General features: G+C 35.5%; 1 protein-coding gene across 3 annotated transcripts in view; it reads left to right on the top strand.

Annotated features, from left to right (window-relative positions):
* DTWD2 (DTW domain containing 2) overlaps window positions 1-21,773 on the top strand; it is a 101,361-nt gene that overhangs the window by 21,645 nt on the left and 57,943 nt on the right. For all 3 annotated transcript variants that reach the window (XM_059416080.1, XM_059416082.1, XM_059416081.1), the window contains exons 3-4: window positions 6,761-6,855; window positions 9,549-9,741. In XM_059416080.1, coding sequence (XP_059272063.1) covers window positions 6,761-6,855; window positions 9,549-9,741 — 288 coding nt within the window. The remainder of the gene's footprint in view (window positions 1-6,760; window positions 6,856-9,548; window positions 9,742-21,773) is intronic.

Here is a 21,773-nt window from a genome sequence, read left to right on the forward strand (position 1 = left end):
AGAAATTTAGAACACCAGTGATTCTGTGTGAAGAAAAAATGAAATTTTGTGAGTGAAGAACCAAGAAAATCATTGCTTTTTAAATTTTAATCATAGCACGTATTTCTTAATGTTTCTTGTTAAAGTAGAAATGCCAGTATTTTAGTATTATGAAATGAACATATAAAATAAAATTTTATTCCTGTAATGAGTAGAGCAGATATGTATATTTTAAGTATATATGTTGTAGATGAGGATTTTTTATTTAGTACTTTCCTGTATAGGTGAAAATTGTGCATGTACTGGTGTGTATGTGTGTTTGTAATTCATGATTAACTGCAGTAAAGAAAGAAGGGAGGGAAGGATTTCCTTGATAACCATAAATGATAATCATTATAAAAATACTTGATGCATGGTACAGAATGGGTTTAGATTAACTGAAATTAAAATTCTTCTAGCATTTGGGAACTCAGGATATAATCTACTGAGTCAGACTTTTGGAGAAGAAATAATTTTTTTCTTAAATTTCTGAAGCCTTTGCCACTTTGAAATCCTTAACAAGGATTTGAAAGGTATCAGTCTGTCTTCTTCCTTTTCCAAATGATGAAACACTTATTCTTTTACTGCAAATTGTCGAATATTCCATTTGTTGGGCAGCAGTTTTTTTTGTTTGTTTGTTTGTTTTAGTGTTACAACATGCTTTTGTCAGGATTTGAACAATTGAACAATTTGGTCACTAGCATTATTTTGCTGTATTTAAATTTGCAATGCTCTGCAGCTCAGAGTTGTAAAAAATGATAGTTTATGGACCATAATAGTTTTGGATAAAACTCGACTTTTGATGGTGAATGTTTTTTTCATTTTGCAGTATACGTGTGGCAACATCTTTGTGAATATGTCTCCTCAAGCAAGGGAAACAAAAGCAAAAAAATAGTGTAATAGTGGTTATTATTTTGTGGTTCCAGACATAAGATAGTATTTAAAATATAGGTGTTTTTAAAAATTTGTGCCAATTTTAATGTTTTCAGGGGCCTCTACCTTGGTAGTAAAGAAATAAAACTGTCATTATTTGAGGTGACGTAGAATTACATAAAACCTTAAAGCCTCTACCAAAAACTATAAGAACCAATAATTGAATTCAGTAAAGTTACATGATATAAAAATAAAATACAGAAATATGTTGTGCTTTTATACCCTAACAATGAAGTAGCAGAGGAGAGATTAAGAAAACAATCTCAGGGGCGCCTGGGTGGCTTAGTGGGTTAAAGCTTCCGCCTTCAGCTTGGGTCATGATCCCAGGGTCCTGGGATCGAGCCCCTCATCAGGCTCTCTGCTTGGCAGGGAGCCTGCTTCCTCCTTTCTCTCTGCCTGCTTCTCTGCCTACTTGTGATCTCCGACTTTCAGGTAAATAAATAAAATCTTAAAAAAAAAAGAAAGAAAAGAAAACAATCTCAGTTGCAGTTATACCATAAAGAGTAAAATACCTAGTAACAAATTTAACCAAAGAAGTGAAAGACCTATAGTGTGAAAACTATAAGACATTGATGAAAGAAATTGATGGTACAAATAGAATGATATACCATGTTCATGGATTGGAAGATTTAATGTTATTAAAATATGTATATTGCTCAAGGCATTCTACCAGTTCAGTGCAATACCTTTTAAAATACCACTAGCATTTTTCACAGAACTAGAGCAAGTATTCCCAATATTTGTATGTTACCACCAAAGACCTTGAATAAATAAAGCACTCTTGAGAAAGAAGAGCAAAAATGGAGGTATCACAATCCCACATTTCAAGATATCCACTTCGAAGCTGTAATAATCAAAACAGTATTATGTTACTGGCACAGAAGTAGACATATAGATCAATAGAACAGGATAGAGAGACCAGAAGGAAACCTATACTTATATTAATTAATGTAATTAATTAATTAATTTACAAACAAAGGAGGCAAGAATATACAATGGGGAAAAGAAGGTCTCTTCTATAAATGGTGCTGGGAAAACTGGTCACCTACATTCAGAACAGTGGAATTGGACCACTTGCTTATACTATACACAGAATAAACCCAAAATGGATTAAAGTCCTAAAAGTGATATCTGAAACCACAAAGCTACTAAAAGAACAGATAGGCAGTAAGGTTTTGGGCATTGGCCTTAGCAGCATCTTTATGAATATGTCTCCTCAAGCAAGGGAAACAAAAGCAAAAAATAGTGTACTAGTGTTGTTAGTACACCAAAATTAAAGACTTCTCTACAGTGAAAGAAACCATCAACAAAATGAAAATGCAATCTATGGAATAGGAGAAGGTATTTGTAAATGATAGATCTTATTGTTGGTTAATAAGGTTAATATGCAAAATATACAAGGAACTTACACAAGTCAACATCAAAAACCAAATAATCCAGTTGAAAATGGTCATAAGACCTGAAAGAAGACATACAGAAGACCAACAGACACATGAAAAGACACTCAATGTCAGTTATCATCAGGAAAATGCCAATCAAAGCCACAATGAAGTATCTCCTCCTCAAGCCTGTCAGAATAACAAGTATCAAGAAGACGAGAAATAGGGGGCGCCTGGGTGGCTCAGTGGGTTAAATCCTCTGCATTTGGCTCAGGTCATGATCTCAGGTCCTGGGATCGAGCTCTGCATCAGGTTCTCTGCTCAGCAGGGAGCCTGCTTCCTCCTCTCTCTTTGCCTGCCTCTCTGCCTGCTTATGATTTCTCTGTGTCAAATAAATAAATAAAATCTTTAAAAAAAAACAAAAAAAGAAGACAAGAAATAGCAAGTGGAGAAAATGGCACCCATGTGTACTTTCAGTGGGAATGTAAACTGGTATAACCACTATGGAAAATTATGGAGTGTCCTCAAAAAATTAAAAATAGAAATACCATTTGACTCTTAAGTCCATCAGAGGGTATTTACCCACAGAAAACGGAAACAGTAATTTGAAAAGATACATGCACCACTATGTTTATTGCAGCATTATTTACAATAGCCAAGATATGGAAGCAGCCTAAGTGTCCATCGATAGACACACGCGCGCACACACACACACATAGGAGTATTTCTCAGCCATAAAAAGAATGAGATCTTATCATTTGTACAACATGGGTGGACCCGGAGAGTGTATTATGCTAAGTGTAATAAGGCAGAGAGAGAAAGACAACTACCATATGATTTCACTTATATGTTGAATCTGAAGAACAAAACAAACGGCAAATAAAAAAAAAAACTGGAAACATACTTATAAATACAGAGAACAAACTGGTGGTTGCCAGAGGAGAAGGTGGTAGGGGGATGGGTGAAACACCTAAAGGGGGTTAGGAGGTACAAATTTCCAGTTGTAAAGTAAATAAGTCATGGGGACAAAAAGTACAGCATTGGGAATATAGTTATTAATATTGTAATAATGTGTGATGACAGAAGGTTACATACTTACTGTGGTGAGCATTGTGTAGTATATAGAATTGTCAAATCATTAGGTTCTATACCTGAAACTAATAAAATATTGTGTATATATCAGCTATACATGATAAATATTATGTATAAATACAATATAATAATATAAATACTCAATAATAATTAAATTAATAAAATTTTATTTATTAAATTCAGTAATAAAAATTAAATAGTAAAAGGTCAAAAATGTATGTGTTTTCATTGATTTGTGGCAGTTTTAATGCTTTCAAATATCTTATTCATTCATTTATTTGTTTTTCCTCTCCTTTGCTTCCTTTCTTTCTTACTTTTTTTCATGATTAGTTCACAGGGTAGGTGATCCCTCTATAATTGTGTATGCTACAGATATCTTTTATACAAGTATCTACAACTATATCCATACTGTTTTTCCTTGTCATCCAAGGAGCTTTCCAGTTTTAATCTAACTCAATAATACTGGCCTTCCTTGTACTTAATCTCAGCACATTTTTTTTTCTTTTTAATGAGCATTCTAATTTGACCATTCCCCCTAAAAAGTGATTGAAGTCCATTTAGATAGGCTTTAGGAGGAGGCTTTGGGAAAAGATTTGATGGAGTGGATGATACGGAGGTGATATGGTGGAGCATTTCAAAGAGTACTTACATGTTTGGAGAAAAATATTTAAGAATAAAATGTAATGGTTATCTCAAAAGTGTGAAAAATATCTGTAAGGAAGAAATGTTCTGTGACACCATGTAGCCATAGTGATGTAAGCACTATTTATTGACTTAACTAAAAATATGAGAATATGTGATGTTAGGGCATGATGGAAGAAAGGTAAATCCCTATTTATTGTAAGAGGCTGTGCTTATTCAGTGCCTTTAGTTAAGAATAAGGGCTCAGGAGCCAGACTGCTTGAATGTAAAGCCTTAATAGCTCTGTAAACTGTAACCCTGGGCAAGTTAATTAACTTCTCTGTGCTTTAGTTTCATCATTGGGAAAATGGACATGATAAAAGATACACTTCTTTACTGGTTTACTGCGAGCAGTAAATGAATCAGTTTGTCTATCCATCTATCTATAATGTACTTAGAATTATGTTTATTAGAGTCAGCTATGATGATGATAATAAATGGTGGTTTTAAGTAATACTTAAAATTGATAGTAAGAGGGGCACCTGGGTGGCTCAGTGGGTTAGGCCTCTGCCTTCGGCTCAGGTCATGATCCCAGGGTCCTGGGATCGAGCCCCACATCGGGCTCTCTGCTCTGCAGGGAGCCTGCTTCCTCCTCTCTCTCTGCTTGCCTCTCTGCCTACTTGTGATCTCTGTCAGATAAATAAAAAAAAAAAATCTTAAAAAAAAAAAATTGATAGTAAGAGGGGCACCTGGGTGGCTCAGTGGGTTAGGCCTCTACCTTCGGCTCAGGTCGTGGTCCCAGGGTCCTGGGATCGAACCCCGCATCTGGCTCTCTGCTCAGCGGGGAGCCTGCTTCCTCCTCTCTCTCTCTCTGCCTGCCTCTCTGCCTGCTTGTGGTCTCTGTCTGTCAAATAAATAAAATAAAATCTTTAAAAAAAATTGATAGTAAGACACACATGTTTTATACAAATATGGAGATAACTACTAGAAGAAATAGTTGAGAGAGTTAAAGTACTTGCCTTTGGGAAGTGGTAGTGGGGAGTATATCTGGGAACATTATAAATCTTTTGATTTTGATACTGCACTATTTAATTCTATATATATGTATGTATGTATATATATGTATGCTGGTAGAAGTTTGGAGAGTGGTTTAAGTAGTATGTGTCATAGTCTCATAGTGACGGTAAGGAGGGAAGAAAATAATAGGACATATTGGAGACTGTCCCAGACCTCTCCCCTTACCTCTCCTCATCCCATTCTCCGTAGGAGCTGCTCCACATTGGTTCCATTCTCCTCACAGCTCTAGCTTGCTACATGTTCTTTTTAATTGCAAATCCCAACAAATCTGACTCTGCTCTTTTGTTTTCCAAGTTTTAGGTAGATTAATTTAACTACTCTTGGCATCTCTAGATTTACCTTTTCAAATTATTTTAATCAACACTTCAGAAACCTAGGATGAAAGAGATTAATGCAAAAATGTCCCTGAAGGATGTATTTGTGTGTGTGTTGAATACCGTTACTACCATAATTTTTGTTTCTGTTATAAACATAAGTAATGTAATTATAAACTTATTTTTGGTTACTTCAGTAAATTCATATGAAACGTCACCCTTTTGTGTGTTAATATGCTGTGTGTATTAATGTGCCATAATGGTCACATTAATTGCTGTGAGGATATATATAAACAGTGTTACATAAACTGATAAAGGTAACAGGGGTCTGTAGGTAGGTGAACTGCTCAGAGAGGGCTCCTGGCACTTATTACATCAGGCTTAAAATTTCCAGTTGGGCCAGTGGAGACGAGCCAGACAGTGACTGAGCACTATAGACTAAAATAACCAAGAAGAGGCAGGCTCAGGCAAACCAGCATATCAGCTGGGTATACTAGGATAAAGGATAGAATTCTTGTGACAGGAAAGGTGGTTTTTAGTGTTGAAAGCTAGGATGTTGGAAAAAAACACTGATGATAGTTAATGGAATTTGCATGAATGGTCACCAGATTTCTCTGCTCTAAGGTTATTTTACTTTTCCCCTTCCTATAACCTTTATTGTTTGGACATAGCCTGTAAATCCAACCCACATTCAGGTGAGTAGGAGACATTAAGCTCCACCTCCTGGAGTAGGGAGTACTTATGTTTACTACTTGGAATTCTTCTGTAAGGAATTTTATCTCTTCTCTCCTATTTATTTTTTTATTTTGGGTCATAATCCAGGTACTTTGCTATTTACTTTGTTATTCAAATTGTACCATTTTGGTCATTGGGAACTCTTTAAGCTTGGCTTCTGTGTCAGTTTGATGGGCTCCATGACTTTTTCTTTTTTAGCACTTCCTTCTTTCCTGGACATAAGGATTTAGGCAATTATCTTCAAGTTGATACTACAAAATGTAATTATTACTGAAATAAAATTTGTCAGAATAAATGATTCAGTTTAGTTAAATGCAGATTTCATTTTTCATAATCTTAACTATTATTTATATTAATGTAATCTTCTTATTTGATTAGTAAATCTCTAAACACACACAAGTAAAATAAAAATGTGTACTTATGTTTAATACTGATAAATCAGAGAAACTGTGGCTCTTTTTATTAAACTGTGATTTGTAATAAAAGTCTTGTGGAAGTTATATATCATGTAATGAATCATGTTCATCATGAGTTTTAAAAGTGTGTTTGTCTAAGTGAAAATCTATGTCTTAATTAATTTTGTAATTAAAGGAAAGCAAGGTGTTGCGGACAGTTCCCCTATTAGCAGCATGCCTCCCCCAGGACAAGTGTAAAGTCAAGATTGGTCGTCGCTTCAGTGAAGAAAGGTAAATTACCTTTTAGGGAAATTGAGAATAAGTCACAGCTACACAGATCTTTAAAAAGTGGTTTCTTTCACCTTATCCATCAGACCCAGAGCATGGTACATTGGAAGAGGTTAAAAAAAAATTAAGTTCTGCCTTCTTCCTCAAAATAATACAGGACAAATCAAAACATGAACAAAAACACCCTCAGAAAACACAGGCCAAAATGTAATAAACAGAGGAATTATCTCAGTTCTACAGGAATATATTTTGAGTCTAAAAGACATATATTTACTGTTTATTTCATTTTAGAGTATTTGTATTAGATTTAGTTGTGTTTTTTCTTCTTTCTTTTCTTAAATTAACAATTATATATGATATACATTTATGTAAATGAACACATATTTATCCAATTCCTGCCCATTAAGGCTTTCCTAAGGCATGATGACTAGTACTATATTTAGTATTCTTGTTATAGGCACATCACATTTAAAAAAAATTTTTTTTTTTAAGATTTTATGTATTTATTTGACAGAAAGAGCACAAGCAGGGGGAGTGGCAGGCATTTCCAGGAGAAACAGACTCCCCGCTGAGCAAGGAGCCCGATATGGGACTTGATCCTTCAGCTCAGGTCATGATCCCAGGTCCTGGGATCCCAGGTCCTGGGATCATGACCTGAGCTGAAGGCAGACATTTAACCAACTGAGCCACCCAGGCTCCCCAGATCGTATCTTTTTTAAAGGATGCCTTTTCTTGTCATGTTTAAAATAACTCTTTGATTGAGGCCCAGTATTTTTAGGGGCAGCAGCCCATTAGTTGATAAGTTCACTGACAGTTCTATAATGTACTTGGATCTTACTTCACATACAATGTTCTTGGATCTTATTATATAACCCATTATCATAAATTTATATTAAATACTATGTATATATTTAAGTTTTTCTGCAAATCTTTTATCTTTGAAGCATTTTTTTTTGCTTTTCTGCCTATTCACAAAGCCTTCACTAATTATTTTGATCCCACCTGCACAGTTAAGTATATTTTTAGATGCAAAATTTAATTTCTTTTGAAAATACAGGGATTTGTTTTTCAGTCCACTTATGAAAATGCTAAATAAGGCTAGTACTAGCTCCCATCCCAGGGAATTGACCAAAATTTTCCCTTCCCTTATTATTTTGGGTTCCTTTTTATTTAGTTTCAAATTATGAAAATAATATCATGTTAGAACTTTATAAAATTATTTTTTCCCTTCTTGGTAACTATTGTTTAGGAACACTTCTCATATAAAATTTTCTTTGCCTTGCCCTCAGAGATGAGATTTGCTCTGGGCTTGGTGTGAATTTTGCCATTTTATTAGGAATGCACATGAGATCCAGAGCCCTTTGCATGGCGAGCGTGTGTATCATTTACTTTGTGACATTTCTTTCACATAAAGTCTCTTTGTAATTTGTGGGTGGATGTAGGTATATCCAAACTTGATCCATCTGCCAGCTTGGATCCAGTTTATTTCATTGCAGTTTATTTCATTTCATTTAGATGAGTATCTAAACTATCTGGGTCATTCCTGACATTTGGCTATCTAACAGCTCCACCAACATGTTTGTGGTTGAGAATCTTTTTTTAAAAAAATTATTATTATTATTATTATTTTCCTCACCATAGCAAACCCCCCCCCCCAATGTTGTGGATGAGAATCTTGATGCATTTTCAAATAGTTCATCCCATTTTGAATCTATTATATTAAGTAGTTTGTTTTTTTCCTTTGGAGCCTAATATGGTGCCTAGTCAGTAAACTATTATTCACTATTGGATTTTAAACTAAAGCCAGTTGATATTGTTAATTAATTATTAATCTGGCAATTGAATGGTGTTAATTTAAGTTTTTTTTAGAGTACATGATGTAACCATTCAGGAATGGTTAAGAGACCTACTGCTTTTGGTATCTTTTATAAGTGGAGTTTAAAAATACTTACCTTCAGGGGCACCTGGGTGGCTCAGTGGGTTAAAGCCTCTGCCTTTGGCTCAGGTCATGATCCCAAGGTCCTGGGATCGAGCCCCACATCGGGCTCCCTGCTCAGCAGTGAGCCTGCTTCCCCCTCTCACTCTCTGCCTGCCTCTCTCCCTACTTGTGATCTCTGTCTGTCAAATAAATAAATAAAATCTTAAAAAAAATACTTACTTTCAATTTTTTGCCTCTAGTATATAAGAAAACAATTGGGTTTTGTGTACCAACCCTATATCAGGTGACTTTCTAAATTTATTTGCTACTTATTGGAATTGTTTTGTAGCTTCCCTAGAACTTTCTATTCAAGTTGTACTATCACCTGCAAATGATCTTTATGGCTTTTATTTCTTTTTCTTGCTTTATTGCAATAACTGGGAACCTTAGTACAATGTATATTAGGAGTGGTAAAAACCAATATTTCACTTTGATCCCAATCTCAAGGGACATTGTAAAATAAGATCTTGTTGTACATTTTTGTAGATGCCATTAATCAGTTTGAAGATGCCATTTATTGTCTTCAATAGACTCTCTAACTTGTTTCCTTCCCTTCAAGGTTGTTTTGTTGCTTGCAGACAGAGGCTTTCTGACTCTTTCTTACATTTCCAGTACCAAAATGCTTTGATGTGTATTTTTGAAGGAACTACAATAAGAGTAGTTAAACTTCTTTTTTCCCCTCACAAGCTAACAGAGGATTTTCTTTTTAAATTTTTAGAGATCCTGAACTTTCAACTATTTGTCGGAAGTCTGATACATTAATATTATATCCAGGGGCCGAAGCTACTAATTTGGAAGAATTTATATTAGAATCTCCTATTTATCCTTCCACAATCATCATCATCGATGGTACATGGAGCCAGGCTAAGGACATTTTCTATAAGAATTCTTTGTTCCGACTCCCCAAACAGGTAAACTAGTATTTTAATGTAGAATAAACACAAATGTATAATTATGTATGTTGTATATATTTTCTGTGAGGAGCTACACATATGTTTTTTATGTATGGATTTGGTAATAATTATGTGTGTGAATGCATTTACATAGATATGTATATGGGTGTATGTGTGTTTGCTATGTATATGTAGAAAGTTTGTGCCCTGTTCATCTTTTTCAATTCCTGCCACCAAACTTCACCTTAATTTAGGCATTTGGTTATAGTAAGAGTATCTCAGACATTTAATTGGTGAAGTCTAAGGATTAATTATTTCTATATCTGTTAATGTTTTTGTGAAGTGTTATATTTAAATACTTCTGTATGGTAACTAAATTACCTCTTCTTATTAGGAATGACTTAATTTTTATGAAATACTATTTTGTCATTTATTATTATAATTAGATTATCCTTCAATTTGTTGATGATGGTACGTTTCCCATAGTGAGCCATTCTTGTATTCATTGAATGTACCCCACTTGATCATTTTATATTCTCCCTTTGATATTTTGCTGAAATTTTTATTTGAGGCCATTGAATTATAATTTATGTATTTTTTATACTTCTATTATCAGGTTTGAGTACTAAGATAGTCTTAACTTCACCAAATGAATAGGAGAGATTTTAGTATTTCCTATGGCCTAGAATAGTTCAAATAATATTGGAATTCTTGCTTTTTAAAAACTAGAATGAACTCATTGGTGAAACCACCTGTTCCTGGTCTTTTTAAAAATGATAACTTTTAAACCCTTCTTTTAAGCTCTTATGGAAATTATTCAAGCTTTCTCCTTCTGTTTGATTTTTTAATAACTTTTTAAAAAAACTTTAATCTTTTTGGGGTAATTATTCCTTTCCCTTGAGTTAACAAATTGGTTGCCATATACCTGAATATATTCTTACATACTTAATTTATTCTGAATTATGTCTTTTGTCCTTTCTAATCACTCACACACACACTTTTTTCCCTATGAGCATACTCAAAAGATGTTTTTCTGTTTTATTTAGCTTTTAAAAGTATTAGCCTTTAGATTGTTTTAATGGCTATTGTACTTCATTTTTTCCTTAATCTGTGATTTTTATCTTGATCAGTTTCTTTCACCACTTTCAGCTCATTTTTCTGTTTTTGTAAGATTTTACTGTGTATTTTCTTCCTTTAGTAAGATTAGTGAGTTCCTTCTTTAATAATAAAAGGAGAGAAGACTGTAATATTTCTTCTTTTTCTGGGTTTGTAAATGGTAAGAAACCCGAATTGGAAATGAGGTGCATCAGACAATGGATGGGTTTGATTGGACCTCCTTAGTGGTCCCAGACTACATTTGACTTATGTGTCCCTTCAGGTTTTTTGTTTTTTTTTTTTTTAATAGTTAACATATAATGTATTATTTGTTTCGGTGTACAGGTCTGTGATTCATTAGTCTTACACAATGCACAGCACTCCCCATAGCACATACTCTCTCCATGTCCATCACCCAGCCACACCATCCCTCCCACCCCCCCGCTTCATAATATTTCTTCTTAATGTTACTTTCATTGTAGCTTATAATTTTGGGTTGATGTATACTTATCTATACCACTGATATGATTTGTAATTAGTTTTGATTTCTTTCTACTCATGGATTATTGATGACTTCTTTTATTTTTTAAGATTTTATTTATTTATTTTTGAGAGAGAGTGAGCAAGTAAACACGTACAAGCAGCAGGAAGGGGCAGAGGGAGAAGCAGACTCCCCACTGAGCAGGGAGCCCAGATGTGGGACTCAATCCCAGGATCCTGGGATCATGACTTGAGTTGAAGCAACCTATTGAGCCACCCACTTGCCCTATCAATGACTTCTTAATTCTCAGGTGTTATAAGATTTTTGTCTCTGTTTTATTTTTATTTCTTATTTTGTTATATTGTGATAAAAGAACACTGCCTACAATATTTTGAGTATGTTTATGATTTTTGTATGGGTAAGTAAATGGCAAATTTTTGTATCTGTTTTGTGACTATAAAAAATTCACTATAAAAATTCACATTCTCAGGGCGCCTGGGTGGCTCAGTGGGTTAAAGCCTCTGCCTTCAGCTCAGGTCATGATCCCAGGGTCTTGAGATCGAGCCCCCCCCTCTCTGCTCAGCGGGGAGCCTGCTTCCTCCTCCTTCTGCCTGCCTCTCTGCCTGCTTGTGATCTCTCTCTCTCTCTCTGTCAAATAAATAAATGAAATCTAAAAAAAAAAAAAAAATTCACATTCTCAAATTTTTCATTGCACTTTTATTTTTGTCATACATGAAGTATTTGATTCTGAAAAAGGTATTTGAAAAGCTTCTGTTCATGTCTTTTAAATGAAGTTGGCTCTGCATTTCTAGTAGCTTTTGTGTTATATATTTATCTGTTCTGTTATGTGTATAACAACACATGTACTTGGTGACGAATAACAGTGGAATCATGATTCTGAGATTCTAATCTCAAACTCTTTGTAGTTTTCATTCCCTTTGATTAAAATGCGGATACAGTTTTTAGATGAGACTCATCTACGCAAAACAGATGTAAAAAACAGCTGACGTGTTGAGTGCTTTGAATGAGCCAGTAATTCCAAGTGGTTTATGTGTCTTAACTTGCTTAAGTCGTCCCCAGAGTATTGTTACTGTCTTAGGTAACACATGAAGAGGCTGAGATACAGATGTGTTCAGTACCTTGCTTTAGATCACACAACTATTTCAGAGCAGAGCTGCGTCTTTAACCGATCTAGTTTTGAGCCAACGCTGTTGTCTTAACCAGAGCAGCGTACTGAAAGGGAAGCTTCCATCAAGGATATTTACCGAGTATAGCTTCCGCAGGTTTATCTGGCTTTGTGAATATACCATGATCCACAAGAACCAACTCCTAAAAGGCAGGGATACTGTTAGGTTGCTGCACATTTTAGACAAAATTTATGTTGACATTACAATTAGATATTGTCCAACATACAAAGAAAGTTTATGGAAGTCTTATGTCTGTAGGTTTGGTGCAAATATTTGAATTTTTTTTTCTTGCTTATGCTGTGTCTGCATCTTTCATTTTGTGGTAACATGAGTACATGAGTACCATAGCAATGAATTACAAAGTCATATTACAAAGATTAAAAGATACTTTAAAATAAATAATTTACCAAATTCATTTTCTTATTTAAATTGAGTAGCAGTTAAGGACATAAATGAAATAATTTTCCCATCCTACTATACCATATATTTTTTTTAATCACTTTTTCCTTTTCTCATTTTTCTAAGCTAGAAGCAAATATAAGTAGATATTTGTTTAGCCTGGAAATGGGCCTATTACGACCATCAGATAAAATAAAGTGCTTAAAAGAAACATTAGCTAGATTTGACTATATGACAGAAAATATCACCATAAGCTAAAGTGAAAGGCAGATAGCTTTCTGGAAATCTGTGAATCAGATAAAAGGCTTCGTAAGCTTAGAGTTCTTAGAGATAAAAAAGGTAAAGGTGAAAAATCTCCAAAAAATGGGCCATTAGAAAATAAATGTATTTATAAAATACTTTGGTAATTATATAACAATGTGATACTAAGATGTCAACTTTTATGTTGAAAGAGCTTCAAACTTTCAGAAAAGTCTCAAGAATCGTAACAAAGGTCCCTTGAATGCCCTGAAGTTTTACCATTATTCATTAATTGCCTCATCAGTCTCTCTGTGTGTATTTTATGCTTTTCTGAACCTCTTCAGAGTTATAGAATAGGTATCCAAATTTACTTTTTAAATTGAAATGTTGCTAGCTCTGGCAAGAGCTCTAGCAAAAGTGTCTGTTCCTAAATATTTTTTCCTAAAATTTTTTTTTTTGCTTGAAATAAAAAAAAAATAGTGATTTAAAGCCCAACACAATTTATAAAAATTCATATATTCTGAGATAGTTTCATCTTAATATACATGGGAAATATGGGTCATTTTAGGAATAATAATACGTATGCTTTTTTAGAGTGTCATACAATACATAGCCCAAATATATGAGTGTGGGTTGGTTAGGCAAACCAACCCACTTTCTGGAAGTTGTTGCAAAAACCAGTGAAATCTGTATATTTACTCTTTCTTTAAAAGAAAAAAGTTTTGGGGCACCTGGTTGGCTCAGTGGGTTAAAGCCTCTGCCTTCGGCTCGGGTCATGATCCCAGGGTCCTGGGATCGAGCCCCACATTGGGCTCTCTGCTCGGCGGAGAGTCTGCTTCTCCCTCTCTCTGCCTGTTGCTCTGCCTACTTGTGATCTCTGTCAAATAAATAAATAAAATATTAAAAAAAAAAAAGAAAAAAGTTTTATATGTATACATACACTTACATATTCACAGATAGCTAAGTTGAGGTGAAGAGAGGATTGATTTTTGAATGTAACAATGCTTACCTTTAGACATCTATAAAATGATGTTGATAATTATAGTGATTTTATAGTAAGTTCTGAACTACCTCTTATAGTTCACTTTTTGTTACTTTTGTAACACTAAAAAGATATGCTTATTTTTAATATATTCTCCCCTTCTTAAAAAACTTCCCATTCGTATATAATGATTTTTATTTAATTAGTAACTATTCCCCAGCTTTTCTGGAAAGAATTTTTGTTTTATTATGCAATAAACTTTCCTAGGGGCCCGGCTTTAATAAGTGAGTGTACAGTTAAGATAACTTAACTTCTTGTAACATGAGTTGTGCACGGGTAATTAACGACAGAGTTTCAATTCAAACTTGAACAAAAAAGAAAGTATACAGGTCATGTCACTAGGAAGCTAAGAACCAGTAGGAGTGGATTCTGTCTTGCCTGGGATCTGGTTCTGAAGCAGCTCTCTCTGTTTTTGAGGATTGCTGCCCTCTGCATTGGGTTTGATTTTTGACTTCTTCTGTGCTACTAGAAGAAATCTGTAGGAAGCAGCAGATTAGCCTCTTACTGGCTTAATTTATCTTTTTTTTTTTTAAGATTTTATTTATTTGACAGACAGAGATCACAAGTAGACAGAGAGGCAGGCAGAGAGAGAGGAGGAAGCAGGCTCCCTGTTGAGCAGAGAGCCTGATGTGGGGCTCCATCCCAGGACCCTGGGATCATAACCCGAGCCAAAGGCAGAGGCTTTAACCCACTAAGCCACCCAGGTGCCCGTGGCTTAATTTATCTCAACAGAAAGATGATTTCTCCTTCCCAGGGCAGAATCCTGGATTGTCCCATTTTTGGGCGTGGGGAGGATGGTGGTACAACTAATGAGAGCAGGACCACATGAATCTGGAAATTTCTCCAAGAACGTGAGGTGGTATTATCAGGACTATTTAAAAGCAGGGATGGTCAGACCAAAAACCCATAGATAACCAGACCACTATGTATCAGTTGTTTACTTGTAAAAGCATGTTTGTTTATATATTTCTTGGCTCAATCAAAATTAGTGTGGTAGAGTAGTATTTTAATATAATTCTCTCTTACGGTTTTGTTCACCAAGGGAAAGACTGAAATGTACAATGTACAATGAAAATTCAGTACTTGTCTAAATCTTCAAATGTATAAATAATGTATAAATTAATTAGATTTTATTTATAAATGTAATTTGTCAGTTTTCTCATCAGTACACATATACTCACACACCTGCTTTTTGCATAAATTTGTCTTAACTGTTAGTTAAGCAGTTTAGCTGCTCCATTCATTTTCTATAGTAGTATAAACATTTTGCTGCAAATACATAAGAAAAAAATGGCAGAAAGAAAAAAATCAACATTAAAATTCAAGGTATTGCTTTCTTTACAGAAAAAAATATATAGTCTTCTTTCCCTAAATAAGAGAATAACCATATGTAAGCTTTGTACTTAACTGATGAGTAAAAGAATTGTAATACAAACCCATTAAGTTGGCCTCTTCTTAATCTGGATTTCTAATATATCCAGACCATTTGGCAGTGAATCTCTTCCCTCAGAAGAATTTTACACAGGAGACTCTTGATGTTGGCTAGTAATAAATTCAAGATGAATATGGAAATGTTTGTAGAGGCTCCCACCTTTCTTCATAAACTTATTTCCAGTGAGTTATTTGCATATCCTTGCTCTTTTGCCTTTAAAACTTCCACTAAAGCTGTATTTCTCACTTGATAAGCTGAACACTGTTGGGAGAACCCAGGGACTAAAACATTTTCATGAAAGCTGTTTCTTGTGTCTACATAGACCTATTACAGACTGGATTATGTTACATATCTAATCTTTTGCCTAATTCAAATTCATCATTATCCTCTAAATTTTTAACTGATATAGAAGATTTTATTAGTTTCAGCTGTACAACACAATGCTTTGATATTTGTGTTTATTGTAAAAGGACCTAAGTCTAACCTCTGTCAAGTGTTTTCTTTCTTGTGTTGAGAACTTTTTTTTTTTTTTTTAAGATTTTATTTGTTTATTTGACAGAGAGAGAGAGAGACCACAAGTAGGCAGAGAGGTAGGCAGAGAGACGGGGAGGCAGGCTCCCTGCCGAACAGAGAGCCCGATGCGGGGCTCGAACCCAGGACCCCGAGATCATGACCTGAACTGAAGGCAGAGGCCCAACCCACTGAGCCACCTAGGCACCTGAGAAATTTTAAGATCTGTTCTCTTAGCAGCTTTGACATGTACAGTATGGTATTATTAACCATATTTGCCATGCTCTGTGTTACATCCCTGTGACTTACCTGCTGGAAGCTTGTACCTTTTGACCCCACTTCACCCATTTTGCCTCCCCTCTGTCCTCCACCTCTGGCAACCACTGATCTTTTCTCTGTGTCTAGGAGCTCATTTGTTTAGATTATTATTATTTTTTTAAGATTCAACCTGTGAGTGAGGTTATATGGTGTTTATCTTTCTCTGTTTGACTTATTTCACCTTGTATAATGCCCTCAAGTTTATCCATGTTGTTGCAAATGACAAGATTTCCTTTTTTAAGTGGCTGAATAATGTGCACTGTGTGTGTCTGTTTATGTGTGTATCATTTTCTTTATGTGTTCATCCATCTATGGACCCTTAGATTGTTTCCATATCTTGGCTACTGTCGATAATACTGTGGTGAACATGGGAGTGCAGATGCCTTTTCAAGTTTAGTGTTTTTGTTTTCTTCAGATTATCTTTTAATTCTCTCCAGAATTTCATGTTCGTTTACTTCTATTACCAGCATTGGGAGTTGGCTTATTTTTTTAATACCCTTTTCCTTTTCAAAAGAAACAGATTTTTTGTTTGTTTTGTTTCATTTTTTATTTCATTGAATAATTTATAAAAGATTCTGGAAAACGAGTGCACAATACAACCTGTTTGAGATATAGAGTCTGAATAGCATAATTTACTTATTGTTTGTTAAGTGACTTCTGTACTGTGTCTTTCAATAAATGTGCTTTAAATTAGTAACAAAGTAAGTATTTCATGTCATGGAACTTTCAGATCTTTGGGGCATAGTAAGAAGAGTTGAATGTTAAATGCAGAATGCCAGGGGTTTATAATGCATCGATGATCTTTTTTGATCTTCACATATCTTTCATGGTTTTTTGTTTTTTGTTTTTGATAGACTGTATCTGTACCTCTGGGTCTCTTCTGGCTCATGTGTTGGAGTGTTGTGTTCTCCTCATGGGTGATGAGGCTTATCTCCAAGTTGTAGATGGCATTGTATTTATATATAGAACTTGAGTTAACTTGCTTCTGTTGGGTATATCATTCCAGGTAGTAGAACATAAATTGAGAGGAATTATGACTTGCTATATGTGAAAGGATAATTTAAAGAAAGTTACCAGAAATCTCTACATGAGGGGAGGCTGCCTGGCTCAGTCGAGAGAGCATATGACTCTTGAAATCAGGGGCGTGAGTTCATGCTCTATGTTGTGCCTAGAGTTTACTTAAAAAGAAAAATAAAAAAGAAATATGTGCATGAAATTCATCGCTTCCCTATTTCCATCTGTTCCTCATTGAGTTCTTTATTTTTTTTTTTAAGATTTTTATTTATTTATTTGACATACAGAGATCACAAGTAGTCAGAGAGGCAGGCAGAGAGAGAGGGGGAGGCAGACTCCCTGCTGAGCAGAGAGCCCAATGCAGGCTCGATCCCAGGATCCTGAGATCATGACCTGAGCAGAAGACAGAGGCTTTAACGTGGTGAGCCACCCAGGTGCCCCCCAGAAGGAATCTTAAAGATTAATAAATTCTTAGCATTTCAGAAGTCAGGAAGCTAAAGGCCAGCAATAAATGTGTCTGCTGAAGTCGCAGCCAGTTATGGGGAGATCCAGAGGTATAATCTGCTTCTCCTGCATTCTAATTCAGCATTTCAGGCTATTCCTAGAATTTGCTAATTAAAAAAAAATTTTGTGTTGAATTTACTTTAACAATAACCTAAATTTATGATTTTATGTCACAAATCATTTGTCTAATGTAGTGCCTGAAATGAAAGGCATTATTATTCTCAAGTGGAATAAGTCAGGTAGAGGTATACAACAGCAGACTGTGGAAGGAGGTGCTCTGCCTTCCTTGTCAGAGTGTGGTTCGTGGACCAGCAGCATTGGCATCACTGGGAAGTCGCTTAGAAATGCAGAATATCAAGTGCCACTTTAGAATTACTCAGGATCGCTATTTTAACAAAACATCTGGATAATTCTTCTATACATTAAAGTTCGAGAAGCACTGCTGCACTAGGTATTTTAAAATCGACATGTAATTCACAACCTTTAAAGGTAGGCCTTTGTAGTGTACAGTTCAGTGGATTTTAGTATATATGCAAAGTTGTATAACTGTCACCATTATCATATTCCACAATATTTTCATGTTTTTCAGTTCCTTTCCCCCCAAAAGCTCTGTACTCATTGTTAGTCCCCTTTTTCCTTCCCCCATTCACAAATGCAGGTGACCCACTGCTCTGTTTGTTGTCTCTGTAGATTTTTCTGGGATATTTTCTATAGACAGAATTATACAGTAGGTAGTCTCTGTGTCAGGCTTCTGTGACTGAACCACAGATATTTCAGAGTTGACCTGTGTTGTAGCACATGTCAGTATTCCACTCTTTTTTATGGCTGAGTAATATTCCAGTATATGCATATACCACATTTTGTTTATCATTAATCCATTGATGGACATTTTGTTTGTTTCCACTTTTTGGCTCTTGTGATGATGCTTTTTTAAAAAAAATTATTTTATTTATTTATTTGATAGAGCACGAGAGAGCAGAAGTAGGCAGAGCAGTAGGCAGAGGGAGAGGGAGAAGCAGGCTCCCTGCTAAGCTGATGTGGGGCTCAATCCCAGGATCCTAGGATCATGACCTGAGTCGAAGGCAGAGGCTTAACCCACTGAACCACCCAGGCACCCCAGATGAGGCTGTTATAAATATTTGTCTGTAGGTTTTTGTGTGCCTGCCTTTTTTCAGTTCTTTTGGGTACATACCTGAGAGTAGAATTGTTGGGTCATTTAGTAACTGTTTGAAGCTTTTGAGGAACTGTCAAAGTATTTCACAAGGCTGATGCACTATTTTATATTTCCTCTAGTGATGCATGAATGTCTGAACGATTCAATTTCTCCATTTCTGGGCCAACCTTACTTATGTCTTTGTGTGTGTGTGTGTGTGCGCGTGTGCACGCACGCACACGCACGCCCTTGCACACGTGTATGTGTGTGTTTCCCTAGTGATTAATGATGTCAAGCATCATCTTTGTATGTGCTAATTGGTCATTTGTGTATCTTTTTTGGAGAAATGGCTTTCAAGTGCTTTGCTGATCTTTAAATTCGCTATTTTGCTTTTTTTCTTTTTAAGATTTTGTTTGAGAGAGAAGGATAAAGAGAGGTTGCACTAGTGGAGGGTAGGGGTGCAGGGAGAAGTAGACTTCCTGATGAGCAAGGAGCCCTGTGGAAGGCTTGATCCCAGGACCCTGGGATCATGACCTGAGCTGAATGCAGGCACTTAACGGACTGAGCTACCCAGTTGCCCCTTGGTATTTTGTTTTTCTTATGATTGAGTTTAAAGCATTTTTTAAATATTCGTAGAATGCCCCATATTAGATATATGACTTGCAAGTACTTCCTCTTTTCCCTGGGGTATTCTTCTATTTTCCTAATTGTGTTCTGTGATGCAAAAAAGTTTTTAATTTTGGTGAAGTCCAACTTACCTGTTTTTTCTTTAGTTTCTTGAGTACTAGTTGTTTAAATACTTATAGAAAAAGAAGCAAGTTAAAAAAAGATTGGAGGCCCTAAGTATAAAAGTCAAAGGAGATTTCAGATTTGGGAGAAGGGCTTATGAATCTCTGGACACCAAATGCTAGAAATATTTTAAGAAGTTGAGAAGCTGTTACTCTGTTCTTAATTAATTTAATTTCCCAAACGTTCCTGTATTAGTTATTATGTGTCACTTTTCTAAATACGAATATCGACTCATTTAATTGTCATGATAATTTAATATGATTTTCATTTAGTAGAAACAAAAACTGAGACACAGAGATGTTAAGTAACTTGCCTGAGATCACACAGCTAGCATGCAAGGGCCTGGTAAAGAATTCTGACATATGTGTTTAAAGTTTCTATGTCAAATACAATGTTGGTATTAAGGGGATGAAAGAATTCATCTATAATCTTAATTACAGAGAAGGATCTAGAGGCTCCTGTCTGAGAGTGTGTGGAGGAAGAAGTGTTAGGGCCAGTCTGGAAAATGGGAGCAGTTGGGGTAAGCATACAATATTAGAACAATATGTTTTTTAGTCACTGGTATGATTTATCTCTGGGAATTAATTAGACTTCATTTTTGTGATTTTAAATTAGACTTGCCTATATGATCTTCTACATATATTTATATACCTTTCTTAAGAGAGATTAGAAAGAGTTACACATATTTTCTTATATCTAGGTGGTAATTGTTATGTAACAGGTATTGAATGTCAGTGAGATATTGAAAAATTTTATTATGGCCCACATGTTGTTCATACCTTTTGGACAACTCAGTCCACAAAAAGACACAATTTCATGAGTCAAAGAGTCTGCCTTTAAAGGAGGAGAGGGAAACTGATGATTCTTGATAGGTGTGGTAATAGATACAATACTATTAACTGTTGAAAGAAATTGGCAGTTAAAGCAATAGTTAGGGACACCTGGGTGGCTTAGTCGGTTAAGCATCTGCTTTCCACTCAGGTCATGTTCCCAAGGTCCCGGGATCGAGTTCCACCGGGGCCTTCTTGCTATGTGAGGAGCCTGCTTCTCCCCCTGCCTGCTTTACCTCCTGCTTTCTCTCTCTCTCTCTCTCTCTCTCTCATTCTCTCTGACAAATAAATGAATAAAATCTTAAAAAAAATAATAAAGCGGTAGTTAATAATTCCCTTTGCCTCCCTTCCAGGTAACCCCCTAACTGCATTTCCCTCCTTGCAACTTTTTAGAGTTAAAAGTATCTTGCGTTTCCTTCCCAAAAAAAAAAAAAATTTTTTTTTTTTTTGGTGCTCATAAACAGTGTAACAGGCTATACTCAACTTCCAAGGTATGTGCACCATTCCACGTGTCCTTTCTCTGAGGCACCAGTGCTCTGTGCTCAGAAAGGCCTGAGCGAGCAGAAACATGAAGATAGTCACAGAGCGTTGTTTCCCAAGGCTAGGATATAAATTCTGAGCTCTAAGTCTCCTATATAAGCCTCATAACTGGGAAATCCCCAAATTTCCCATCATCAGCCAGTCTGTGGTATTTTGTTACAGCACCCTGTGCTAAGACACACCTCTGTCAGTTACCAGGGAGAAATGCCCTCATCAAAAGGCAAACAGGAATGCGATGCATATTACATTGTTATTCAGAAAAGCTTTTTCAACTTTTTACTCAAGTAGTTCTTTTTGCCCATTTCTTCTTTTGTTACCTGTGCTTTTGGTATCACATCCATGAAATTTTTGCCACATCGTCGTGTGCCACAATGTTGTGAAGCTGTTCCCCTGGTTTTCTTAGGAGGCTTTTAGCTTTGGGTCTTATTTATGTCTTGAATCCATTTTGATTTCTTTTTCATGTATGGTGTAAAATACGGGTCCAGCTTTAGCTTTTCCAGTACCATTTGTTGGAGA

This window comes from Mustela nigripes, chromosome 12, assembly GCF_022355385.1.
Source record: "Mustela nigripes isolate SB6536 chromosome 12, MUSNIG.SB6536, whole genome shotgun sequence".
NCBI lineage: Eukaryota > Metazoa > Chordata > Mammalia > Carnivora > Mustelidae > Mustela > Mustela nigripes.